The sequence below is a fragment of the Caretta caretta genome, chromosome 15 (genome assembly GCF_965140235.1).
Source record: "Caretta caretta isolate rCarCar2 chromosome 15, rCarCar1.hap1, whole genome shotgun sequence".
Taxonomy (NCBI): domain Eukaryota; kingdom Metazoa; phylum Chordata; order Testudines; family Cheloniidae; genus Caretta; species Caretta caretta.
The window spans coordinates 9,170,897-9,198,779 of NC_134220.1; the positions used below are offsets into that span (position 1 = coordinate 9,170,897).

General features: G+C 49.7%; 1 protein-coding gene across 4 annotated transcripts in view; it reads right to left on the bottom strand.

Moving 5' to 3' along the window:
* KSR2 (kinase suppressor of ras 2) overlaps positions 1-27,883 on the bottom strand; it is a 293,238-nt gene that overhangs the window by 220,409 nt on the left and 44,946 nt on the right. For all 4 annotated transcript variants that reach the window (XM_048821591.2, XM_048821588.2, XM_048821589.2 and 1 more), the window contains exon 4: positions 4,210-4,714. In XM_048821591.2, the coding sequence (XP_048677548.1) occupies positions 4,210-4,714 (505 nt within the window). The remainder of the gene's footprint in view (positions 1-4,209; positions 4,715-27,883) is intronic.

Genomic DNA, 27,883 nt, shown 5'->3' on the forward strand with positions numbered 1-27,883 from the left:
CGAGAGACCCCCGCCAGGTTTTGTGCTTTTCCTATTTAAAAAAAAAAATGATTTCCCCTCTGGTCATGTGTGTAAGACCCATACAAAGCAGAGAAAAATGACTGGCTGCAGAGGGGAAACAAACGACACAGACTCCAGACTTGACACTGCTGCAAAATGCACAAAGTAAACAAAGTAAAGAGAGGGGGAAAATTCCCTCTAATTTTTCAGCTCCAGTGATCTTAGGTATTACCAGAGTAAATAAGAAATTTTCCAGAGAGAAGTGTGAGTTTTGACTGTGTCCCTTTAACGTGAAGAAAAGAGGAACAGAGCAGAAGATCAAACAATAGCAAAGTGACAGCCAAGAAGATAAGGAGGAGCACCAGGAAAAGAGCACAATCTCCATGTATGCCTTGGCATGCGTGCTGAACTGCAACATTTCATTAGCGAGATGCTCGCTCTACGCTATATATGCAGGGCATGAAACACTTCTCTTTGGCACTGACTGATGAGAGACAGTGCCACATTTAGACTTAACAAGCTGTCAGTCCCATTACTGTATCTGAGTATGTGTGCCCGAATTCAGGATCTATAAAGAACTATCAGAAGTGGGTAATGCACTCTGCTTCCATTCATTAGGGATACACAAGCTCTAATTCAGGAAAAGAAAGAACACTGCTTTGCCTTGAATTATATATTTATGCCGTACCACACAAATGCCTGCACAGCCATTACAGGTGTAAAGCAGAGGCAGGATGAGACCGACGCATTTTGGAATCAGATCCAAAGAGCACCCAAGTTTGGGGTGTCCAGTCCAGGAGCCCTGGTACTGAAGTGTATGCACACTGGACATGGGCCACACACATGATGGCCCCCTTCTGGGATTTACCTTTATTGTTAACAAATCACAAGCCCAGCCAAAGCCTTCTCCTGAGCTTGGCTCCTCCTAGGTTTTCCCTGCAGGACCTCCCCTCCCTGCCCATAGTTCCTTCTTCATCACAGAGGCTTTAACCCCTCATTCTCCTCAACTGGAGCTAATAGGACTCACTGACTTGAGATCAGAGCAAGTCGGGATAAAAGAAAGCTATCTGCATCCCCATGGAGAGTGGTAGAAACTTCCCACCCTTTCAAGACCCATGCCTGGGCTAACACTGTAGGATTAAATTACACTTGTTAGCCCAGTCTGAGAGCTTGTATTGCCCACTCCCATGAGATCAGGATGCAGTACACACAGAGAGCCAGACTCCATTGAAGGGTTTTTTTACTGCCACACATCACCATGGAATCCAAGCGCCTTCCACATAAAATCACTGGCACTCGTGAAGTCCCTGGCAGATTTGGGGTCTCTGGCTCTTCCCCATTCCCTCTCAAACTGCAGGTTTCTATCACAAGGATCCTGCACTGGCAAAAGAAGGAATGATCCATTTCAAACAAAATCCAGGACACAGACCTGCATGAAGCTGGACGTTATAACAAAGGCCATGCCAACAACTCAACAGCAGAGCAGGGCAGAGCTAGGCTGGGGGACTGAAACCCTTCCTACTTATAAACAGACTTTGAATCCAGTTCCAGCAGCCAGGAATCAAGCAGAGGGATTCTTCAGCATGAGAGCACCCCCTGCTGGCTGCTGATCCACAGCGCTAAGGAGGCCCGGGAAATTAAACAAAACTGAGCTCTTGGAACAACGAGGAGTCCTTGTGGCACCTTAGAGACGAACACATTTATTTGGGCATAAGCTTCCGTGGGCTAGAACCCACTTCATCAGATGCATGGAGTGGAAAATACAGTAAGCAGTATATAGATACACGGCACATGAGAAGATGGGAGTTGCCAGTGGCAATTCTTCAACAAAAAATATTCAAAAAAAGACTCCAATGAGAAACTGCAGAACTGGACACCATCAATTTGCAAACTGGACACCATCAAATTAGTCCTGAATAAAGACTGGGAGTGGCTGGGTCACTAAAAAAAACTAATTTTCCCTCTGCTGATATTCACACCTTCTTGTCAACTGTTGGAAATGGCCGATGTCCACCTTGATTGCATTGGCCTCGTTAGCATTACAAAAGTAATTTTCCCTCTTCTTGTCAACTGTTGAGAATAGGCCACTTCCACCTTAATTGAATTGGCCTCGTTAGCACTGACACACACACACACACACACACACACACCCCGGCACGTGGTAAGGCAACTCCCATCTTTTCATGTGCCGTATCTATATACTGCTTACTGTATTTTTCACTCCATGCATCTGATGAAGTGGGTTTTAGCCCACGAAAGCTTACACCCAAATAAATGTGTTTGTCTCTAAGGGGCCACAAGGACTCCTTGTTGTTTTTGCTGATACAAACTAACAGGGCTGCCACTCTGAAACCTGAGCTCTTGAAGGAAGAACAATGGGAAGGCTATAAATAATAACAAGTGCAGACACACGAATGGCTGGGGGGTTGCAGTGGGGAACAACACAGTTTCCTCAGAAGTAAACAGCAGCAACTCTCTCAGCAAAGGGCGACCATCACTGGCGCTGAAGCAGCTACACTGCAGTGAAGGTATTTTGCTGCCTGTTTCCAAAGAGCCAGCAACTTCCAGTGGCCAAGGAATGAGAGCAGCAAGTCACTCTAGGTGAACTCTGTTGCTAGCTGAAGAATAATGAGCTCCAAATGCCCCTCACTAGAGCAAAGCCCAATTCTTCCCACATTCCTGCCTGGGTTTCACCTTAAAAACTCTCAGCCAGCAAAAGCCTGGAAAGATTCTTTGGCTGCTTAAAGGAACAAGCCACCTGTAAACGCCTGTGTTCCTCTCAGTAACCAAAAATGCCATGGTTATTCACTAGCTATGCTTGCAGACTGTCCATTGAAAGCTGCCAGGAGGATGTCACGGCAACGCGCTCCTGGTCTAATGCTGCTTTTAATTATCGGATGAAGAGGAACCGGGAAACTGATGTCTGCAAGAGGCCACTTTTCAGCATCTCTCGCCTATTGTCATTTTGACTTAATTGTTTCCTGCCTCTGAAATCTTTCCGTCATCAGAGATTATCAGGCTGAAGAGGGCTCTGCAAACATCATCATTGAGGGAAGAGAAGTTTGGAAGGTTCTTTGCAGGAGTTTTTTTAAAAAAACAATTAAATCCAAGTTTTATACTTGGCCTGGAATAACGTTATTTCTCTCTCACACACACACATTAAAATCTAGCACTTGAAACAGGGCAAGTTCTAGGAACCCCATTTTACAGATGGAAAAATGGAGTCACGGGGATGTTAAGGGACTTGCCCTAAGTCACAGAAGTGCACCCGCAGGGATGCACCGAGCTTTACACAGATCAAAGACACCAGACCCAGCTCAGAAGGGGAGGGACAGAGGTCAGGTGATTTACTGCCACCTTTGCAGCCCTCCCAGCTCCTGGAGCTGACCACGGATTGATCCAGTGCCCAGCATAAGCTAAAGAAGATAACAGTCCCTCTAACCCATGCTCAGCTCCCCCCTCCCCCAGAGCTGTGACCAAATACCATAAGAAAGAAAGCCAGTACATGTCAGTGATTGCATTGGCCTAAAAGACCATTAGGTCTGGCGGGCCTCTCCCACGCCCCTCGGGGCTAGGCACACTGACTCAGCAGTAACCTTTCCCAGCTTGGAAAGAACCCAAACCTGTCCCACGAATAGCATTTCCGTGGTCAGAATCCAGCATCCCAATTAACTCATCACCACTTCAGCTGTGACACACAGCCCAGGCCAACATTGGCTTTGTGCCTAAGGACCAGGTCAGGTTTCGCAGGCTGGGGCTCGGGATATCTGTAGCAAGGGAGGTCTGACATTCAGTGCCAGACAGGTAGGCTGGGCTGGGCGGTGGATGGAGTGTTCACGGCTACCACAAACAGCTCTGACAGAGAGCAGCTGCAAGCACACTTCAGCTTCCTTCACACCTGCCATCCATGGATCTCAAACCTTCAGTTCCTCAACACTTTTGTGGGATAGGCCTCGCCGCCATTTTACAGAGGGGGAAACTGAGGCACGGGGAGGTGGCCTGACCCACCCAGGGCTACTCAGTGCCCGAACCAGGATCAGAACCCAAAATGCTGGGATACCAGCATTCTAGCTATTAAACCACACTCACTCCGAAGCACGCCCCAGGGCTGTACGCTACTCGGTCGTTTCCTACCCCCACCACAGGGCTCCCACCCCCAGCTCCCCACCCGGCTCAGCTTGCCCAGGCACCGCCCCCAAGCTCACTTACTTGGGCGTGTGCGCCTCGTCCACTCGATGGCCCAGCTGGAACTCGTGCGACTTGCTCCGGTGCAAGGCCGTGAAGCCGGGGATGAGGTGAATCAGTTTCCGGGATGACGGGGGTGGCGTCCCCGGAGGTTTCAGCTTGTTTCTCCGCCTCACTGGCGGCGTGCCGGGAGGAGTCATGGTGGTGACTATGTTAGGCGTCCGTGGGGGGGTGTGAACAGGGTGCCGTTGCCGGGGGGATGGCGGCAAGGAGCGGTGGCCGGCTTCCAGCGGGGGGCACAGCCCGGGATAGCCCTCCACAGTCAGTCTCTCCACGTGGGCGTATGTCGGCCCGTGGGCCGAACCCGGGTGACAGTAACGCTGCATGCACTTGGCCTGCACTTTGGGGCTCTGGGAAAGGTGCGTTCTGATCCACTGCATGGATTCGGGCTGACACACGGGGGTGTTCTCCTTCCCCGTTTCTGGCGTCGGCCACTGGATGGTCCAGTCTTGCTTGGAAAGGCTGCCTCCTGAGGTAACAAACAAAGAGCGCCATGCAATTAGACACTGCTGGCATTAAACACACGTGCCTGATTGCAGGCCTGACTTTCAGGGGTGCTGACCAGCCCCAACTCCAGCGGATGTCAGCAAGAACTGCCAGTGCTCTGAACCTCTGAAAATCAGGCCTCCACGGGGAGGATCTTGGTCCTTATTTACAACAGCCTAACGGAGCCAGGACCTGGCTGGTGCATCACCTGCCTCTCACCCTGTGCCCCAGCTGCTTTCGACCAGGACATCGCGACTGACAGAACAAACTTCTGCCAGAGAACTGACTGGGCCCACATCTTAACACCTTCAGAGTTGGGTGCAAAGACCAACTTCAGTCAGAACAGAGCCAGGTTCCCTCTTAACCCCTCAGGCCTTTCGGGCAGGAGGCCGTGCATGAGATACTGGAGAACCAACCTCCCAGGACATAGCTTCCTACCTACAGCCTGCCCAGCCAGTGCTGCTTTGAGCTGTATATTAGCCTCCTGCGATTCTACCTTTAAAGGGCACGTTCCAGCCCAAAGGACCCCAGAGGAAACACTCAAATGCAGCTGTCTCTGGGGTGGGAAACCAAGGGCAAGTAGCACAGCACAGATTTTTTGGCACGAGGTGGGGGAGGGTCAACTTTGGCCAGAATTCTAGGATTGAGTGGGCCCTAGAGAATGAACTGCCATGACCTTCTCCTTCCCACCCCGCTCCCAGAAGTAAGTGGTAGCCAACGCTTCAGTGGAGGCAGAATGGGAAAAGCTTGTCCAGCTACTCTCTGGGCCCTAACACTGCCGTCTCCAGGGCTGCCAACCTTTCAGCAGTGCTAAATGCACACGAAAACATGTCCAATTGGTTCCCGAGGCAACTTTGGGCCTGCACCCGCCCCTGCAGAACAAGGGCCCCGAGTCCAAGAGGAGCGCAGCCTTTGGGACACTCTGTGACAAGTTCAGCACGGAAGCCGAAAAGGCTCCGCGAGTCACCCATGTGCAAAGCAGGGGGCTGTTTTCACTTTAATCCCTGGAGAGCCTCGTGCGATGCACACACATAATGACCAAAGTGCTGAACGATGGTGACTGAATCACGTCCTCCTCCCGAGTCCCGCCAGAGGATCCAACGCGAGCCTCTCTTGGCAGGAATTCTCCGGACACTGGGGAAATGGGCCTGCCACCTTCCAGGAGCTGACACCCTCCCGTCTGCACGAGCAGTCCTCAGCCAGAGAGAGAGAGCACTGGGCTACGGACCAGACACGGGACAAGTGTGTTCTCCTTATGGAAATGTATGGATCACCGTAGATCTAGAGGCCTCCACCAAGACCAAGGCCTCTCTGTGCTGGGTGCCGTGAAACCACCAAGAGCCCCTGCCCCAATGTAGGCAGACGAGACAGACAAAGAGAAAGAAGAGGCAGTGAGGGGAAGTGACTTGCCCAGTCCTAGCAGATCAGTGCTATAGGTCACCAACTCCCAGTTCAGAGCCTTCTCACTGTATCCCATAGACCCCACCACACACCTCACCACATGCCCTCCCCTCCCCCATGCTTATTCAGAGTAGTTATTCCCAAAGACTGAAATATGACGACAACTTACATGCAATTTCAGAGCCCCCTAGGGCTTTCCTTTCAACAATAGACGGGTTACTACTCCTTACGATTCGCATCATGGTAGCACCTGGAAGCCCCAGTCAGGGATCAGAGCCCCATTGTGCTGCGTGCTGTCCACACACAATGAGGAGACAGTCCCTGCCCCAAAGGGCTCACAGTCTAAGCAGAGAGGACAGACAACGGTTGGGAGGAAGGGAGTATTTTCCCCATCTGTATAATGGGGATCGGAGGCAGAAAGAAGATAAGTGACTTGACCAAGGTCACACACTGGGCTGTAGCAGAGCTGGAAATTGAACTCCGTGACTCAAATGTACAAATCATTTTTAAAAAGAAACGGACATGAGAGAGCAGTGGCAGAGATTCACAGGGAGGGCTGAGGTGATGGCTCCGTGCAAACAGGCACAAGAGTCACACAGCCTCAAAGGGTTCGCTCGCTCAGCTCTCTTGCTTTTAAGCCACACTTGGCAGCGAAGATATTTTTTCCCCTCTGTCTTGTCTAGTACCTCCTCCACCTCTTCCCCCTCCACCCAGGTCCCATGCATCCGGCCTTCCCTTCCTTCTGCTTCTTTGTCCACTCACAGTTTCAAGTGCTGCCCAATGGATTCCACCTTTCTAAAGTGCCACCAGGACTCCAATTGTCTGACAAGCTCCAGCATCTCTTCCTCTTCCAACCCAGCCAATTCTCACTTTCACATACACACAGACACACACTATGCACTTCAAGTTCTGCGGTTTGGAGGGGGGGAATAAATAAAAGAAGCCACACTTAATTACTGAAAGTGCCAACTAGCATAGTGATGGGTACATGTCTGTCTGCGGGGACGCTTTAGTGGTATTCAAATGATGAATCAGATTCGAGCGCTCTTGTCCCAGCTCTTTTGATCCTCTCCTCTAATAAAACCTGAATCAAAATGTAGTCTTTTATTTTAAAAAGGGAGATTTTTCGCCCTCCCACACTTTCTTTCATTATTAATTGCCCACCCTTTCCATGGGAATCGTTTTATTTCAAGCACTTGAGAAGAAAAGGAGGAATGGGCTTTGGAAATGAAAGGTGTAGGGTTTGATTAAAAAGAGCTTTGGGGAGGGGGGATTCTTCTGAATTGTACTGCTAAGGCATGGGGAGACGTTCTTATCAAAAGGAGAGACTGGGGGTTGGGAAAGTCTGTCTTCAGATTAAAAGTTAGCAGGTGAGTGGAAGTAAGATTCTGAGAGGCTGGTGTGAACATCAGAGGAGGTTTGTAGTGCTCAAGTAGCCACTTACTATTTTACTATTACTGGTTCAGAGAGAGGAGCTTTCGAAGAGTTCAGTGGCTTCTTTAGAGGAACGTGTCTGTTACCAAAAAAAAAAAAAACCGACAGCCCCAAACCACATTTTAATTCCAAACATCTTTCTGCGTCTGTTGCAGAACACAGAGGGGAGTCTTTATTGAGGATGTTGGTGCCACCATGGAGAGTCTGCTGACACACCAGCCCACACCCAGCAATGGTGGAAGAGGCTGCTGCTGCCTTCGTGTTATTAACAAAACCCATGGAATTGAGAACAAAGAGAACTGTTAAAATCTCATTTCCTTTTCACTCTTCACCCTCCATCTAGCCTGCAGGCCAGGCAATGGTGGCTGGAGAAGAAAAATCTTCACACACCAGCTCTGCAGCATTGCCATGGCAAACGGTCTGTGGGAGGAAATGGCACGGCGGCAGATCCAGCAGTCCCACCTCACTCCTTCGCAACACGGCCCATCAGCCTGAGCTCTGGGAGCTTGTACGAGAAGAGTCCTGCAGAGCAGGGGGTCCCCATGCACCTCCTCCGCCCTGCACACAGCACATGCTCACTGTGACGCGTTCCTCAGGGGACCTGAAATGGGCTGATCCAAAAGCCCGCAGACATCAGTGGGGAGTTCTTTCCACTGGCTTCGGATCAGACCCGGATTCCCAGGGCTATTTCTGAATGAGGAAGGGGTGAAGTGCAGGCAGGACACGGAGAATAGCCGAGATCTGAAGATAGGACACACCAGCTCCAAACAACAATCAGATTCTTCAGGTGACAAATGACAAATCATTCACTTAGTACGTTATAACTTGACAGAAAGGAGCTTGTTCAGGCCCAGAAATACTTGCCTCAGCGTGACATTCGCAGCCCTCCTGGGGAGCAGCCCCATGGACAGGTCTGGTGTGACTGGGAAGGTTTCCAAATGACAAGCACAGGGGGGTGGAAAACAGTACCCAGAATTGGACGGGGTCAGGAGTATGCAGGGCATTAACTGATGGCCAATGCAGGAGAGGAAATGAAGGCAAAGGACGGAAGAGAGGAAGGAAGTTGTCTCATTAAATAGAGCAGGAGAAGATTAAATGGGGAAGAGAATAAGCCAACAAAGCAGTACATGCAGGAGTGAAGCCAAGGATAAAGACTCCACCAAGTCAAGCTATACTTTGTAGGTTCTACTTGAGCTGAGATTAAAGAGACAGACCTTCAGCTGATGGAAATAGACGTAGTTCCACTTACTTCATTGAGCCTGTCTGCGTTTCCTTCAGCTGAAGACAGAGCTCAGAGATTTCAGTTCTAAGGACAGGTCACAAGAGTGCAAATGCTAGCCATCTAGCCCAGCCCCCTTCCAATGCAGGCCTCTTCCCTGCTAAATCTTCCCTAGGGCCTTATCTAGTCTAATTTTAAATGTCTCGAGCAATGGGGCTTCCGCCACCTCCCTCAGGAGACTACAGAACAGCCTACTGCAGCAGATAAATTATTCGGCTATTACAGTGATGAGCATGGTAGCAATGATTAGATTAGATTCAGTTCTTCAGTGGTTTTCTCCTCAAATGGCGGAGGGAGAAATCCAGGATGGCAGTGTGCAGGCTGCACTGGGGACCTCCATGGGAACTGGTAGGAACCCTTCCCTACACAACCCTCCGAGTGTAGATGGAGTGATACCACGTGAAAGAACATTAGGTTTGTAAAGAGAAGGCCTCAAAGGTCAGGAATAGCCAAAGATAATGACGTACATGTAAACCTCACCCTGTCTGAGGCAGTGCAAATGAGGTCCCTGCTTTAGTGCAGCCCACAGACTGTTTGCAGTAACAATGACAACGTAAATCCAGAGTGCCCTGAAGTCAAAGGGCTTACTCCAAATGGATGTACCATTGTAAAATAGCGGAATCTAGCCCTCAGAAGGGCTGGGGTGCTGTGAAGGAGGCATTCATTTAACAATGAGCATAGAAATCTTTTATCACAAAATATATATTTAAGAATAACTGGATTTTTAAAGCGTAATTAATTTGCAAAGAGAAGCTCAATCATTTTATGTTTGTGCCTGGCGAATTACCTGCACCCTGCCTCTATTGTAGACTCCAGCAAGTTATTTAAAATTAAGCACCCTGCCCCGGTGCAGGCTCTGCTCCTCTCTCTTGTGCTACCAGCTCACAGACAGTGAGCCAGCTAGTACCACGAATTAGCACCTTTCATTCTCAAGTCCTGCTTTGCAGGCAGCTGAGAACAGAAGCAGGGAGAGGAAAGTAGAGAGTACAGAGGACATTGCAGAGAGGAGTTGCCCCATGGCTTAGATGCAGGAGTTTTTGCAGGTATGTGGATACGAAGCTATCGGGGCAGCAGCCTGTAGGAGGTACAGGGATCTGAACTGTGCCACTGTGCAGCCATTATGTAAATGTTTGTGCTCTGGCCAGAGGTGAAAGTAAGCCGGTAAGAGCCGGTGCACCGTACCAGGACCGGCTTTCTGAGAGGGCAATTTAAAGCCCTGGGGTAGTGGCGGCGGGCTGCAGCGGGGATTTAAAGGGCCCCGGAGCTCCAGCCGCTGCTACTGCCCTGGGGCCCTTTAAATCCCCACCTGAGCCCTGCTGCCCAAGCCCCGGGGTAGCAGCAGTGGCGGGCTACGGCAGGGATTTAAAGAGCCCCAGAGCTCCAGCCACCGCTACCCTCCCGGGGCCCTTTAAATCCCCGCCTGAGCCCTGCTGCCGAAGCCCTGGGGTAGCGGCGGTGGGGCTCCGGAGGGGATTTAAAGGGCCGGGGCGATAACGGTGGCTGGAGCCCCGGGGCCCTTTAAATCCCCGACGGAGCCCAGCCACCGCTATCCCAGGGCTCAGGCGGGGATTTAAAGGTCTCGGGGCTCCGGCAGCTGCTACCACAGCAGAGCCCCAGGCCCCTTAAAGCTCTGCCAGAGCCCGGGGTAGCAGTGGCAGCCGGGAGCCCCCAGGGCTCCTCATTGATTTAAAAGGGCCTGGGGCTCTGCTGCGGTAGCGGCAGCTGGAGCCCTGGGCCCTTTAAATCGCCCCCGAGCCCCGGGGCTCCCAGCCGCCTCTGCAGCTGGTAGCTCGGGGGTGATTTAAAGGGCCCTGGGCTCCCAGCCGCCACTACCGCAGCTGGAGCCCTGGCCCTTTAAATCAAGATTTAAAGGGCCCAGGGAGTTAAGGCCCTTCCTCTTCCGGTTGAGGCCACGCCTCTTCCGGTTGAGGCCACACCCCCTGCTCAGAACTCCGGCGTACCAGAAAGTCCTCTAACTTACTTTAACCCCTGGCTCTGGCCAGCTATTAACATCACTTAGCCAATCTGAGCATGTTGTAAGGTGACTGAGAAAAACCACACAAGTTTATGTAACTCAGAACACCCACTCCACCAGCCAATAAGTGTGCAGAGATTTGCATAACTGGGAGGCTGCCAGGCAGTTGTGGGTCAGGAATAGTCCATTGGCACACCAGAGCTCTCTCTAGCTAGGACAATTCCTTCCCTAGCTAAACAGTAACAATCATTAGACAATTAATGATGACCAACACTTCCTAAACACCAGAGTAGACTGGCCACAGGGAATCTAGCACAGCAAGACCACAACTGGTGTGTCAGCCTAAGCCACTGACAAGTAAAGGCTCCAATATTTCATTGCCAAAGAGACTGTGATGCAGCTTGCCCTAAGCATCTCAGCTCTGTCCTCTCCTCTCATTGCCTATCCGCGTTTAGCCGCTATTCATTGTGATGGCTGACGATGTCGTAACAAGATTGCTGCACTCCAGCATCAAAGTAACGGGGTCTTTCAATGGTGGGTGCGTCATGCCTAAAAATAACCCGGTCAAGCTTGGGGAATGTATTTTAAACACACACACAACTGCCTGCATGCACACAACACGTGCACGTACAGGGCCCTTCTCTTTGAGCAGATTTGGTGAAACAGGAATGCATTTTAGAGCAGGAAAATACTATTTCCATAAACTATTAAATTCAAGACAATTTTATTCCATCAATAATGGGCTTTCTTGGACATTATTATTGCTCTAAGGGAAGGTGGGTCTGGCTGGGAAGAGGGCAGGAGGAAACACAAGATAGGGGAACAGAGACACAATATCAACTCCCAGTCCTGCAACTGGATTGGCATAAGCAGGCCCAGCTTCCACATGGGTTACAAGAACTGGGCCTATTGCATTGATCTATTATTCCATATAACAAAAGTAGCCACAGATATATTTTATAGAGGCAACACATTATGCCACACACAGTAGGTGGTGGAGATATCCTTGTAATCAAATGCAGAACTAGTCAATAAGCTCCATTTATTGCCCCTTCACCTGCACTCTGCCCATTAATCTGACACTCCAAATATCTGAGTAGCTCCAAATAGCCACCACTTTTCATTTTAAAAGACCTGCCAGAAATATTGCCCACCACCACCACCCCAGATGACTCTAGCTGGAGGCCCAGGCCTAGCTACACCTTCAGTCTTGCACCACTCCTGGGTTAATGGTTAGAGCCCTGCAGATCCACGGATATCCACTTTATATCATTTTTGCAGAGTGCGGATCGGATGCGGATACAAATTTTGTATCCGTGCAGGGCTCTATTAATGGTCTGATCTTTCCAAACCCATTACGGTTAAGAGCTTTGGGGGAGATCCCCAGCTTCCAATGGGGTGCACAGCATTTGCTTCTGGCCCTGGAAGGTCCCGAGGGGAAGGACCTTAAAATCACAGCGGAAGAGCTATTTTGAATCATTTTTAAGGTTTCTAAAATGTATCATTTGTTGTTTTTCTCTCTTTCAACATACTGTAAACTTGGACTGATGGTACCTATGGCAACCTTGCTTTTCAGACAGAGGGATAAGAAAAAAAATACCAGTAACCTTTTTATTTATAACTACAGAACTCAAAGGAAAAAAATACTAGCAATATTGTAGCATGTACTATATAAATACCAGCACGTGTTCTGTGCATGCCACATATTTCACTTCAGAAATACAGGCTTATAAAACCATTAGACCAGTCCATCAGGTATTCACTCATCCTCCCTCCCTCCATCTCGTCATCATCAATTCTAGTCAAATGCTTCTCCTTCACCCCATCAAGAGGAAGACCAGATACTTGGAGGTATGCGTGACAGAAGTGGCACTATCTTTGGAAGATCTTACTAGTTAATGTATCATCGTAGCCCATGGATTGTATGCAAGTCCAGGGGGGAGCATGACCACAGCCCGCCAGGAATTAACAACAGTAGGAGACGATTAGGCAAATTCACTCAGGCTGTAATGCCTTCAGAGAGGTACCACCACTTGGTGAGGTTCACAAAGTGGATCCTTCACAAACAAAAAGACAAATGAAAAGACAAAGAAGGGACTTTTGGATAAAAAGCCTCATAGAATCATAGAATCATAGAATATGAGGGTTGGAAGGGACCCCAGAAGGTCATCTAGTCCAACCCCCTGCTCGAAGCAGGACCAATTCCCAGTTAAATCATCCCAGCCAGGGCTTTGTCAAGCCTGACCTTAAAAACCTCTAAGGAAGGAGATTCTACCACCTCCCTAGGTAACGCATTCCAGTGTTTCACCACCCTCTTAGTGAAAAAGTTTTTCCTAATATCCAATCTAAACCTCCCCCACTGCAGCTTGAGACCATTACTCCTCGTTCTGTCATCTGATACCATTGAGAACAGTCTAGAGCCATCCTCTTTGGAACCCCCTTTCAGGTAGTTGAAAGCAGCTATCAAATCCCCCCTCATTCTTCTCTTCTGCAGGCTAAACAATCCCAGCTCCCTCAGCCTCTCCTCATAACTCATGTGTTCCAGACCCCTAATCATTTTTGTTGCCCTTCGCTGGACTCTCTCCAATTTATCCACATCCTTCTTGAAGTGTGGGGCCCAAAACTGGACACAGTACTCCAGATGAGGCCTCACCAATGTCGAATAGAGGGGAACGATCACGTCCCTCGATCTGCTCGCTATGCCCCTACTTATACATCCCAAAATGCCATTGGCCTTCTTGGCAACAAGGGCACACTGCTGACTCAGATCCAGCTTCTCGTCCACTGTCACCCCTAGGTCCTTTTCCGCAGAACTGCTGCCTAGCCATTCGGTCCCTAGTCTGTAGCTGTGCATTGGGTTCTTCCGTCCTAAGTGCAGGACCCTTAGTCAGTTTAAACTGACTCAGGGCCTTGGTTCCGATCCAGCAAATGGACAGGACCCTCGGGCCCCCAATCCTCCCTGAGAAGGGTTGCCAGGACTTTGCCCTACTGAGGCCCAATAAGACTGATGGGTGACTCTGCTAAGCTTTTAGCATGTGCCTAGGAACTTTGATTGTTCTTTAGGTTTTCATTGTAATGCTTTCACCTTATATCAGGGCTCGTAACGTGGCCTGTTTCATCTAGTGGTTGGAGCCAGGAGTAGAGTCAGAGTCATGGTCACATCTTGGTTGCTTATTTAATTAAAATGGTCTCTCTAATTAAGGAAGTTCCTAGGAAATCTTTGCTTTCCCACCAATCTATCAACAAGGCTACCCCCTGTTTTTTCTGACCTTATTGAAAAAACACATTTCTGTGAGGTTTCGTACAATCTTTTTCTCAAAACCCTAAGAAAACTACTCTATAACTTTTAAATACAAAACCTAAAGAGTTGTGCTAACCATCTGTGTCCCTTTAAATATACCCAAATATCCCAACTAATGAGTCTGCATTTAGCCACATCCCCAAAGTGTGTGTGTTATATTCTCATCTGGATGCTTAGGGAGTCAGTCATGTGCATGAAACCAACCCATCTTAATGAAGAGGTATTAGTCATTATGTAAGTGACAAATGGAAGCCATCTATCTCTCCATTCAACTCATCTGGAGAGGGAATGGATTTTTGGGCCGGGGGGGCGGACGGGGGCAATCTTCATTATTTCAGAGCTGGTGTATTTGTCTGATAATTGCACTGGTGAGCCAGGCTTGATGAATTGCCTGTGCAATTATTACAGTAGGTTTCCCTTGTTTAGATGCTGAATATTAATATCGTTTTTTAAGAGAGACGATTTCTAGTGTGCGGCAATTTCAGCTGAATTATCCCCCCTGCCCCCCAGCTAAACAATATAGGGTGTTAAGCAAGAGCAAACTCCTGTCATGGTGATTTACTGGTGTGGGCACAGAAAGAGAGTGGGAAGAAATGCAGCCTTCGCTCCATTAATAAACCCACAGAGTGACTGGGACGGCAGGGGCCTTTTCCAACACCATGAGCGCAAAAAGCTCCTCACAGGAGAAAGAGAAAAATGTACAGGACGCTCTGACTCCTCCAAGTTCGGGGCTGACAGGCATCCTCTCGCCTCCCACCGCAGCTGCAGAGACACCTATCACAAGGAGCGGCCTTTGAGGGCTCATCTGCCAGCGAGCCACTGACACGTCTTGAGGAAATGGCTACGTGGGGACATGGGTGACCTTTTATCCCCGACACAGAGCTTTGAAGCCTTAGAGCTCTGCATAAAGAGGATGCAAAATAGATGCGCTCTCTTTCTCATTCGTCATTTATTAAGCAGCGTGGCTTCCCAGAACGACTTGGGTGACAGCTGCCCTGTCTCTGGGCTAAGTTGTCCATCTTTCGCGCACTCACTTTCTCAGATTTAATTAGAGGAGGAGAAGCCCTTTATGAACCATTCCATTAAAAAAACTAATTGGAGAAACAGAAGAGACTGTGCCTGCCCTCGGTGAAGTACCTGCACTTACAACAAAAAGGCCGGGAGGCAGCAGGGTTCCATAGAAAAGCTCTTTTTCCTTTTTAAATGAAGGGTGTTTTGGGTCTGTCTCTGAGCCGACCCACGTCAACGATGTCAGTGGGGGCTTTGCCATTGACTTCATAGAGTGCAGGATCAAGTCCCATGATAAAAGATCACATAAGGGGATAGGCCAAAATCTAAGCATAGCGTACTGTCATTTACATGGCAGGGAATCTTCAACAGGTCATCATCCGTCTGCCAGTCTACTCATAACTCTACTTAATTCAACCCCGCTCAAGCATTAGCGACTCTGTTCAAAGGGCCGAGAAGCCATTTATGCCACAGAAGGGCTGACTTTCCGAACCCAGCCTCCAAAACGGTACCTCCACACGTTGCCCCTGCACATCCAGGCATTTCTCTGAGTGCAGAAGTGTTCAGACTTCCAACTCCCCAAGGCAGATGTTGGGCGCACAGAACTTGTGAGCACAGGCTCAGGGCCTGCCTGACCACTTGACTCCGTTATCTATATAGTTTTAACCTCACCATTTTTTCATGATCGTTCCAATTTCCCCATAAGAGGCTTATTTTTCTTCTTCTTCTTACTGAGTTTATCCTCTTCCACTGGGTAAATATGGATTTAAGCTAACGCTTTTTGGCTTAAGATTTGACCTCGGTATCTCTTTGCCGTTCTCCCATCTCTTTTATTCACATCCCACTTCAAGTTCCAATTTTCTTCTCATCGCCTTCACTACCTCCAAATGCACACACACACACACCCCTTAAAGAGCCAGGATTGACTGACAAATATACGACAACAGATCATTTTCCCCCTTAGATAATAAGCTCCGCTCACAATTCACAAGTCACACACCATTAATTCTGAAATCCACAGCACCTCTACTGGGATCTCATGTAATATTAAATATTAAATGAATCCTGTTTTGAATCCAAAATCAGTGTTTTATCTGCCACTACAATATTGCTTCCAAGTCTAAGGTTTCATAGCCATGATGGAGAAGAATCTGTTACACGCATGTTAACCCAATAAGCAGGTTTTTAATAACCTGTGCACACTATATTTCATGTACTAACATGCTTTAGCTTGTAAACTATTCAGGGCAGGAACTGCATTATGAAACTGTTCTTTACAAGCGTATTGTCAGCATTTAACACTCCACCATAGAGCGCAGTAGGTGTATACAGCTAAACCCCCAAAACTAAAAACTTGGCCTAAATCACAGCCCATGTCAACTGCACAGTCAAGCATAAAGGTCAAGTGCCCTGTCCCCAGCCCAGTCCACTAAGCCACAACTGCCCTCTGGTTGACTCCAGGCAAGGTTATCAAATCCAACTCCATGGACTTCCACAGAGCCTCCTATGACCATTTGTGGTGCATAACCTTGATTTGCTTAAACAGGTCCTTGGCGGGTATGAGACCCTCTCCATCCCTCCACCCTAATCTAACTGCCTGGGAGATTGAGTAGCTGCTGAATATTGAAAATCATTCTTGTAGAGCTTCATTATGCTTTACCTGTGATACATGCAATAATGACCTGTTTTCTCTTCCCCTGCCCTTCCCCCCACACCATTTCCCATGGGAAATTAGATGGCTCTAAGTCAGGACTCAAAGAGAGATGGATGGAAGGGGTTAACAGCGTCCCTCATTCCAACTTTGTTAATATAAATCTTGGCTTCTAAAGATTGATTCTACTATTGTACCTGTGACGAAAACACACACTGGTTTAAAGAGGCAGTAATCCATTTATAAATTAGGACCTTAAGTACAGCTTTTTTGTTTAAGACTCAAGGCATATGTAAAATATATACCAGAAAATACACCATAGGGTATATTTTAATTCATTCCAGTGGGTTCAGGAAATCCAGCGTAACACAGACCTGAGGTTTATTTTCACATCTCGCAAAAATACATTTTAAGATCTAGAACATATTTTAACCTAAGAGTGAACAAATCGATCCTCTGCATACTTGTCAGTTGGAAAGTAGCACCCAGAAAATACAAGTGTCCAAATGACTCTGCTGCGATGGTCAAGTGTTCTTGACCCCTAGATTGGATGGGGCAGTCCTTAGATGCAGTGGAGATGGGCAAAGGAAGTTGTTTTATTAGCCTTCCTGGTCTCCACGTGCCATCTGGTCCCTTTCTCCTCTGGTCCCTTTCTCCATATTTCACTGCCAGAGACCGTAACACCCATGCATGTCACAGGCACAACTTAGGCAGGGGACCCAGTACAGCAGGGTTCCAGTTAGCGCTGACGCAGCTTTAGCCACGTTCTCTGGCCAGACGAGAGGCTTGGACATATCCAAGTGTAGCAACCAGGCCCCCGGACTTGATTGCACGTGGAGCGTAGATAGGCCCTACTCTGGCTATCGAAACACACCGGTGCCTCATCGTAGTCTGGCAGAGTTCTGTCGTGATCCAACCACATCCACGATGGGGAGCAAAGCCATGTTCGATCTGGGGACGGGAGGGTTTGATGGAGTCTAAGCATTTGTGTACAGCTCCAGCCATTTGTTCAGTTCACAAAGCTGCTATCCGCTTGGCAGCATTAGGTTCCTGTAATTTTAACTTTAAACAAATATTTTGAAAAGTGAGAGCCTGTGATCTGTATCACGGACTGAAGAGCCAATCCTCCCTCTCCCCCACTAAAATTAGGCTAGTCCTCCTGGGCATCCTTGCAGGTGTGTAAATCACGAAGGGGAAGTCTGGTGGCTAAAGCAACTACGTTCGTTTCAATTCCCAGCTCTGCCACAGGGTCCCTGTGAAACTTTGGGCACATCGCTTCATCTTCCTATGCCACCGCTCTGCCATCTGTACTGTGGGGGTAATACTTCCCTTCCTTCATTGCGTGTCTGTTTAGACTTGTATGTTGTTCAGAGCAGGGTCAGTCTTGCTACGGACATGTACAGCACCTAGCACCATGGGACCCGTTTTCAGTTAGCTGCTACCGGAATACAGCAGACCAGCTGCTACCTCTGCTCCCCCTAAGGGAGATATAAACACAGGAGCTTTTTCAGTTGGAATCAGACTTTCAAGCCACCAAAGTCTGCGTAACTTCAACACTAGACTGACCAAATCCCATTGCCTCTCCACAGCCCCATTTGGCTACAGCCGTGTTTAAACCAAGCTTAGGGCAGGGCAGACATAGCCTTAGCTCTCCCAGCCTTTTGAATATGCAATATCTCTGGTCGCTTTGCTTTGCCCTACGTACAAGCAGTTGCTGGGCAGCCAGTGGATTCCAGCACCCTTTCATCCAAACACAGACAGCAGCCAAAGATGAGAGTTTGTTCAGAGCTTCGCAATTCCTACTGGACTTGAGCCTGTGTCCCCCAGTCTCTCTCTCTCCCAGGCACTGAAGGCGGCCCTTGGATGTCTGGTGCCTGCTCTGCTCTCTGGGCTGAGCAAACAGCAGGGAAAGGCAAATCAAATCCAAACACCCCCGCCCCTCCCAAACAATGCAGTGCCTGAGACCAAACTATTAGAAATGCAAAACTGCACTGGACGGTGTGACCCTTCCACCCTTTGCATATTCAGCATGTGCCAATCAAGAGGCACGGGAGCCCCAGCGAAACCCGACACTGTGGCCTGCAGAATAATATTGCTTTGTACCGGACATCAGTGGAGGGGAAACATCATTGTCATCCACCAAGGTCTGAGCCTCGGGAAAGAAAAAAATAACCACAAAGAGGAAAGGATAAAGTCACCTTCCAGCACTCGTGGAGTAACTCTCGGCTGGCAGGTATGTCCTCCAGAGCCCAGGACTCTGCTTCTCATATCACAGTGCAGATTACAAAGGGGAGACCACCACAGAGCTACAGAGTCCCTCTTGCCACAGGAAGTCTTACAGGGAAAGTGTTCAAGCTACTCTGTGCTTTCATGTTCCCTGGCTAGGAGGGATTCTAGGATGAGGGGCTTGCAGTCATGCAGCCTCAGGCTGTGATCTGCCCACATCTCCTAAGAAGCCAAGTCAGGTCTGGTCAGTGCTGAGATGGGAGACTGCCCAGGAGCATCCAGAGTACCTTGGTGATTCAGTAAGTGACGCTATTCCACCTGAGTCAATACTGGTAGGAGCACACATTAAAATTAAAAACAACACAGAGAGGGGAATTATCCAGATCAGTGGTTTTTCCATCAAGCTGGGGGTGCACAGGCCATGTCTAAGATTTCCAAAGGGGTCTGCACCTCCATTTGAAACTTTTAGAGGTTGACAAATGAAAAAAGGTTAGAAACCACAGCGCTAAACTGCTCTAGGTCTCAAACAGGGAGTGGATCAGCTTCAGCTCCTGGCGTGGATGAAGGTTCCCAGGGGTCCTTACATCATTCGCACTATCCCTATTTCAACTGCTCCCTCTCCCCTACCAGGGTTCGCACCTTTTGGACAGTCCCATTAGACCTGATCATGATACTACTGCGGATGACTTGTAACTGAGACCAGCAAATCTAGGCAGTGGTTTTAGAACCCTTTTCAAGCAAAGATAAAAAACCCTAGAGGACAAAGACTTATCAAGATTTTGCACTTATCTAAAGTGTCAGAGCGCTCTATGAGGATGGATCAAGTGCCACTAGCCCCATTGTACGAAGGCAGAAATGGAGGGCACAGAAATTAAGCTTGTAAACCAAAAAACTTCATTCAGAAAGTGTTAGTTGCTAAGCTGGTAGGTGTGTTTGAACAGCTAACGCCCCACAACGGCATCGTGCTCTTTACACAAAGCCTACAGATAGTCAACAGGCAAACGGCGGGCTAAATCCAGATCTCCAAATGCTTTTGAATGGACACCCCCCGCCCCCACCCCAAAAATGTATTTACTTATTTTTTTATTAGGATTTTCTGTGGAGTCTGGACCATGACTATACCTTGACCAAGAAATTTGGACCTTGACAAAAAAATATTGACTACCGCTGGTCTGTACCTTTTCAAAACCCAAATGTTATGTTGTCTGGAAACAACTAAGGGATCCAGCTCATTCTTTGCTCTTTTATAAATCTCCATTACTCTCTATCCCCTCCCACCTGATTTACACCACATTTAACTGTGCTCCCAGGAGTTGCAAAGAGTAGAACAAGTTACTAGGTAATTTCTGGGACTAGATCCTTTGCCTAGGGAACAGGATTTTATGATGAAGTAGTAATTGGTTGGGTGGGAGAACAGAAGCCCCTTCCAACAGGGAGAAGGAGGGCTGTAACGTCAATCAGGGGACAGAGCTGGGACACATGGGCCCTAGTGGGGATTTTTAAGTCAAGCAGTGCAAAACCAGGCAGCTGTTAAAGACTGGGTAGAGCCTTCTTGCTCACACAACTGGAAGGCACCAAGCAGGGGAAGAGGGCCATTGAAAACTTGGAGCTATTCTAATCATCCTCGAGTTGTCTGTAGAGAACAGGGAAATGTCAAGTCTTATCCCCCCTCCTGCAAAGATGGGCTAGGGAGTAGCTGCCGTAGCAACACAGAAGACCTAAGGTCCGTCTAGCCCATTATCTTGTCTCGAACACTGGCCAGCTCCAGCTTCTTCAGAATAAGCTGTAAGAACCCCACAGTAGGCAGCTGTGGGATAATCTGTCCCCCCCCACCCCACCCCCCGCAGAGGTCCCATCCGAATTCCTACTAGTTAGAGATTGGCTGAAACCCTGAAGCCTAAGGCCTGATATCTCATCCAACCCTGCATCAGAGCAAAGCCAAGCTAGTTTAGATGGCTAGGATGCAACTGGTGGGTTCTGTGGATTCTCTGGACTTCGGGGCATGAACATACCTGAGAACCGCAGCTGATGCTAACCCTCCCTGAGGAGCTGGTTTCAAGGCTCGTGCCCCTGACAGAAGCAGGGTCATTAACTCCAGCAAGGACCCCTCAGCACACAGTCTGTTCAGTTAAATCCCCAATTCCCCAAGCCTTTTCTCTGGGTAGTTAGTTTGCTAAGCACTGGTGAATGTCACATCACTCATGACAGAGAAACAGGGGGAAAGGTGAGCGTGGGGAAACAAACTGCAAAAGGAAACACGATTACCGCACTGGATTCCTCCTCCTTTAAAACAAAGGCCCCAGAAGGCAGTTCCCTCCCTGGGCCCACCAGTCCATGTAGCATGACACGACAGCTTTCCCAGAGCTGGGTGCCGTCGGATGCTTTCATCAATCCACTTTTTCTTTATTAGATCAACGCTGCTCTTGCAGAATTCATTTAATTTCTCCTCCTCCCCTTAAGGTATCAGCACAGGGAGGGTTCGTTTGAGTTCTTAGTTCTTCCTTTCCTTTCCAACGGGTAATGTTTCACCACAGGTATTTCGCAGTTTCCAGTCCTGAACTGAAAAGCTTATGTCAATTCCAGATAACGGTGCTGGCCAGTGGTTTGAAGAGGGGAGTAGGGGTTGGTCCACCTGAGTGCGGTTTACACTGTGGGCCTGGACGTTGGCCTAGTGGTTAGAAGAGGTGTCTGTTCTGGGTTCTGTGTCTGGCTCTGTCACTGGCTTGCCAGGTGACCTCAGGCAAGTCCCACTGTGTCTGTGCCTCAATTCAGTCTCCTACAGAAGAGGTGGGTTACGATATGAACCTCTTAGGGTGCATGAGAAGGATCAGTTAGCCACTGCTTGTAAAGCGCTTTGAGACCCTCTGCCAAGAGCTGCTAATAAGGGCAAAGAATGATTAGCAACACCAACCCTGAAAAAAAGTCAAGTGTTAGGTACGGCTCAGCACTCCCACGAGAAGCGGCTGCACGTACTGGTTATACCCAGTAAGGTCAGACTCACGTTGGCTGGTCCTGTGCGTTCTCCTAACCCTCCCATCCCCTTTAAGGAAGCGGGCGCGTGCAGCAGTGACCAAACAAACAGGAGGGGGCGGAAAACAGTGCTCTCTCGACAGAGGGCTTAATGCCCCACGCTCCACATCAGCAGTGGGAGAAACCTGGAGACAGGGAAACCCAGATACTGCAGGAGGTGGTACTGGTAATTCAGTGATGGTGAAAGGATCTTCCCTCCAAGTCCCAGAAGCTAGTTCCCTGCATGATGCTAAAGGGCGCTGTGCTGCTTCAAATGCCAGAAGGGACAAAGATAACATGGTCTTGAGCCTTTCCAATAATTTGGGATCCCCTGGAGCGTTTAATAGCATCACTGTCTGGTCTCAGTTCCAACATGGCAATTCCATCCTGCATGCCAACGTACCTCCTGGACTTTCACAGACATATGGTATTCTGCACCTCCTAGACTACGCTGTTTTGTAACATTCCTGGGAGGTGTTCAACAGCAACCATGTTCCACTCTAGAGGTGGCTGCACTTCAGTGATGGTCAAGGGATCCCTATAGTCCATTTATCAGTTTGTAAGGAGCTAGGTCAGTGCAAATTACTACATAAGTCTCCACCATATGGCTTATCCAATGATTTAGCCTCTGCTGGGGTTAGGCCTACTTTGTCCTGCCCAGCCCTACTCTCCAGAGGATCTGGCCAGGCCTGCGTTGCAGTGGCCAAGCCAGTCACCTCCATGGTGCGGTGCAGTGTCTCTTCCAAAGCCCGCCAGCTGCAGGGGGCAGAGGTTCTGAACTAATGAACCTTTGAATGAGGAATCTCCGAAACCCCTGCAACTCCTGAACCAGGACTCAGCCAGGGAGACACTGATACTTCACTAAGCAAAGCTATTTGCATCTGCATTAGGTCACACTTAGCAAAGCACCAGAGGGGAGAAAGTGGGGTCACAGTCAGGGGAGCAGAGAATCAGTGCTCAGCCTAAGTGTTTGGGTTTGAAACGGTAAACTCACCACCAAGGAGGAAGCCAGAAAGCATTGTCTCTGTACAAACACTGGTAAAGTGTATCACATGCCCCTCTAGCATCCGCTCCACTAGGGGATAATAGCTTATTACTGCTACCAGCTAGTGGAGTCACTCCTGATGCTGATGGGGTAAAGGGCTGCACTGAGGTGCTGAAGGCCCAGGTACAGGGTCAGGCGCTCCTGAATGAGAGACAGCCCTCTGCCCACTCCGTTCAGCATGCAGGGAAGGCAGTATGCCCACTAGTGGCACCCTGCTTGCCAGCTGCTAAAGGACACACAGGGCCCCTGCCAGACAGTGGCTGTTGCCCACAAAGCGGGATGTTACACAAGTGACTGTGAAGAGACACTGAGGAGCATAGCAGCTCAGTGCAAACATAGGAATCAGACAGTGCCGTCCTCTAGAGTGAGAACAACACACAGGCATGAGCAGCATGTTGAGGAACAGAGTTAAACAGAGAGGGGGGAAAGGATCATCAGACAGCAAGCAAACCTCCATTCCACTGCGGAGGGGTGGGAACCGAAACAGCTGCACCAGTTAAAAGCAGATTGGGCAATGCCTGGGGAGGGCTGCCCAGAAGAACAAAGGTGCCCCCAATTAAGTGTGTCTTTTCTATCTCCTGTTACCAGGGGTCTGTGTGCTCTCCCGGGACATGGGGTTGGAGAAACCCGGAGCTTTGCAGTGCTCTCTCCTGGAATGGTCAGTGGGAAACAGACAGTTGCCTGAAGCAAAGAAAGAAAAAGCAAGAGTTGGCAGCAAGCTTGATTGGCAGCAGGTGGCTCCCACCTGGCCAGGACTCCCTGCATACCCAATTAATGATCTGTAAACTGGCTTTGCTCCTCGGGGATATCAGATCTACCTTCCCTCTCAGGGCAGGGCAAACTGCAGCCTTAACGTTCCCGCAGCCCCTCCTCACCCAGGAATCAAGAACCTGCGTGCCAACACACAGCACTGCTCAGCCAGCAGGCCTGGCCCCAGAAACCATTGTAACAGCTACAGGATGGTGGTTTGCTTTTCCTCCAGCAACTGCATCTGCTTTCCTCTCCTCACAACTATTCTGCCCCCAGAACGAGGACCAGTGACACTGGATGGCCCGGCACAACACCCTGGAGCAGTAAGGCGAAGGTCTGCATGACAAGGTGGGGACCTAGCGGTTTCCCACGGTTCTGCTGACACGCAGCACTGGAGGCTGCTGGGCATATGAGTAAAATGAAAATATGCAAAAAGACTCTGGGCCAGATTAATCCCTGGTGTAATTCCACTGACTTCGATATACCAGGGATGAAATGGGGACCATTGCGCCATGGGATTTACCATTAAAACTAGGCACTAGGCGGACTGAATCATTGACTTTTCATTTCTGTGGCTAAACTGAAAATATCCGAGGGGCGGGTGGGGAAAAAAACAGTTGGTTTCAAACCAAAACTGATTTTTCCCAGTTTCTCACACCCAAACAAAAAAATCTCTGTTGTTCGGGTCAAACGAAAGGTTTTGAAAAGGTCAGTTCGAAACGGCTCCCTTTGAAAACGTCCAAAACAAACTCTTTGACCGTTTGGGGGCGGAGGAAAGCTCCATCTTTTTAGTTAAAACAATTTGCTGGATTCCACTCAATTTTGGGAGCCGTCTGGGTGCCCTGAAAATGCAAAAAACAGCTCAGCATTTCCAACACCACTACTCACCTGCAGGATTGACACCGCCTCCTAAGACTGGCTCCCTCCCACCCAGCGGGTGCCGGCTTTCGGAGTGGAGGGGAGCACTTATTGTAAAGAATGACATTTCTAGCACCAATACAATCCTGGGGAGGCTGTCAATGTGCCTAATTACTGCCCTCTCTGTGGTGGCTGAGTGTGGAAAAACACAGCTGGGATTTGATACTGTCCCCCCGCCCCCTGAAATGCAGCTACAGTAATACAAGTTACCATTTGGGGCACTACGTGTTCCTAAAGTGCTAGTCACCAGTTAGCTAATTCACCATCACCTGGAAGGTCAACAAGGATCATCATCTCCAGTTTTGCAGATAGGAAGCGTGAGGCCCAGAGATTAAGTAAATTGCCCAGCAGAGAGAATTTCATTGTCAGAGCCAGGAACAGAATCCAGCAATGCTGGTTCTCACTGCTGTGTTCAGACCACTAGAAAGCACCTCTCCTTGTACACTGTCTCCTGACCCTGCAGCATTTCCCCTCCTCCCCGCCAACATCTGTCCCTAAATAACCAGAGCACAAGTAACAGCAGCAGGGTTCTGCCTTCTTGCAGTCACATGCTGGGATGTTCAGAGGGGACCTACACTGGATCCTAGGAAGCAAAGGATACTGAGAATTTTCAACATGCAAATGCCACTGCAGCAGAATACTTGATGCTCCTTATGTCTGCTCCCCATGTGCGAAACCGATCAGGAGCCGCAGAAAGCCAGCATCCAGGGAGCACAGGGACTGGAACATATGGACAGCGTCCTTGCTATTTTCTGGGCTCAGTGCTCTCACTGAGGGTGAAAGGTATTTGTTTGCAGAAGGCTTTAAAAGCAGAAGGTATTTAAGCAAAGAGAATGCTGGGAGCCTTTTACATTTCAAGTCCGGCAGTGGGCTCCAAGGGGAAGAATCAATACACTTGGACAAATATCGGGAAGAATTAGCCAAAATGCCAAAGGGAAGGAGGGCAGAGACACCAGAGAGGCTTGGATTTAGGGAGTTAACCATGTAAAGAGACTTGTGCTGGAGGGAAATGTCAGGCATGAGTTCACCTTTCACAGTTGCTTTCACTACTTTGGCCGGATGGCTGATCTCACTTGTACCCAGGCAAATCTGCGGGGGCTCCCCTTGAGTGCACGGGTGTCGGGGGTTCACCAGTACACACCAGTGTCGTTACATCCTCATAGTTACATCACGGCGGTGCACAGCAAGGTTCTAGCAATGCAGCTTTACCTAGTAAATGGGGGGCGGGGCGGTTCGCAGCAGTGCAGTTCCATTCGGTAATTAACCAGTTAAGCAACGCTGGGGTAAACCCCACTTCCACACATTGGGTCTGCACTCCACAGGTAGCAGACCACAGCTACCTCACAGGTGCAGATTTGCTTCTTAGAAAAACCTCTGGTGGGAATTTAGCATTGGGGTGAACAACCCCCCTCCCATCTCCCCCTTCTACAGGGACGTCACAAGGCCAGACTTGCAACACCCCCAGCTGCTGTCACACACACAAATTCAGACTCGGCCATAGGCTGCGGTCGAGGGAGCAGGGGAGAAGAGCCCTTATCCAAGCACAAGAATATCCAACATCGTTAAGAGGGAGGCAGTGGTTTCATCACCCTGGTGGGGTTCCCTCTTCCCCGCACACGTCAGAGCGAACCCCAAGAATATTCTACAGGCCAATTGCAGAGAGAGCTCAAGAGGAGCCATGTACAGCAGTGCAGAGCCCTAAGAGTGCATCTACACTGCAATTAAAACCTGCAGCTGCCCCGTGCCGGCTGGCTCGGGCGAAGGGGCTGTTTAGCTGCACTGTAGACAGTTGGGCTCTGGCTGGAGCCCGGGCTCTGGCTGGAGCCCAGGCTCTGGGACCCTGCGACGTGGGAGGGTCCCAGAGCCCGGCCACGTACACCACAATTAAACAGCCCTGAGCTCCACAAGCCCGAGGCAGCCAGCACAGGCCAGCCGGGGGTGCCTAACTGCAGAGTAGACATCTCTTAAGGGAGCTGCAACTTCGCCACGCTCCAGCTCATCCGCCCAAAGAAGCTTCGTTGTCCCAGGGCGCCCTCTGCTGCCACCCAGAGACCCTGCGTCGCGCACCTGCCCGCTGTCAGAGAGACTCCAAAGAGGGATGTTAGGAAGGAAGCAATAGATACAGTGAGGCAGATCGCACCTTCCGTCCCCACGTGGCGGTCTCCCCAGCCCCCCCAGATGAAAGCATGGGGGGGGGAGAATGTGCAGCCAAAACAACATCATCTCGTCCCATCCTTGGGGCCGGGGACTCTGAGTCTGCACATCCCAGCAGGACGACGGCCAGGGGCCAACTTTTGGCAGGGACTGGAGGGTTACAGGCCACCCCGCTCTGGAGAATGCAGGAGCAGGTTGTATTGACTTTTCCCTGCCCGTCCCCAGACTCCCGTAGGACTACTCTTAAAAGGCTGCCCCAGAGACAGCCACTGGTTCACGCTCCATGCCAGGGGCCAGAAGGGACTCCAGAGTCAGCAGGGAGTCCCTGAGACCAACAGCGTTTGTGGGTTAGAACTCCGGCTCCTCCCGCAGGAGAGGGAAATGGAGCGAAGACCTTCCCAGACCACGAGCAGGAAAGCGTTGCAGGAACCGTCTATACAAGTAAACCCATCAGCTTGTCGGCAGGGGACAAGCCAGCTGAGAGGATGCATGGCACATGGGGGTGGAAAGCCCTCCCAATGGGGACAGCGACCTGGTAGAGGAAGGAAGCTGGATGAGCACTACCCAATCAGCTACTTTCTGGGACCTTGTTAGCATTGCCGCAAGAGGGAGAGATGTTTCTCCTTTGAGACAAGTGTTTCCATCGCATTCCCCCTGCTCCCAGTGCACATTCCTGGTCGCAGCTGCCCTCCACCATTTACACGATAGGGAACTCCTCCTTGCCCAGGGACCACAGATTTAAGGAAGGCAGCAAAAACTCCAACTGCCAGATTGCTAGGATGGGGGCTCCTGTCGCCGCTTCAAAAGGCGTGCTACCTATTGCTCGGTGTCACCCCTACCAATGCAGCCTGTGCCAATTCGCCTTCCGCTTCCATTGCCTTATATGGCAGGCACACGTTTTCGGGCAGGGCTCACCGGGGCACGGGTAGCACCAGCCCGGTGCAGCCTTTTACTGGGCGTCAGCAAGGGTGAGGACCTGGCAGAATAATTGCTAGCGGCAT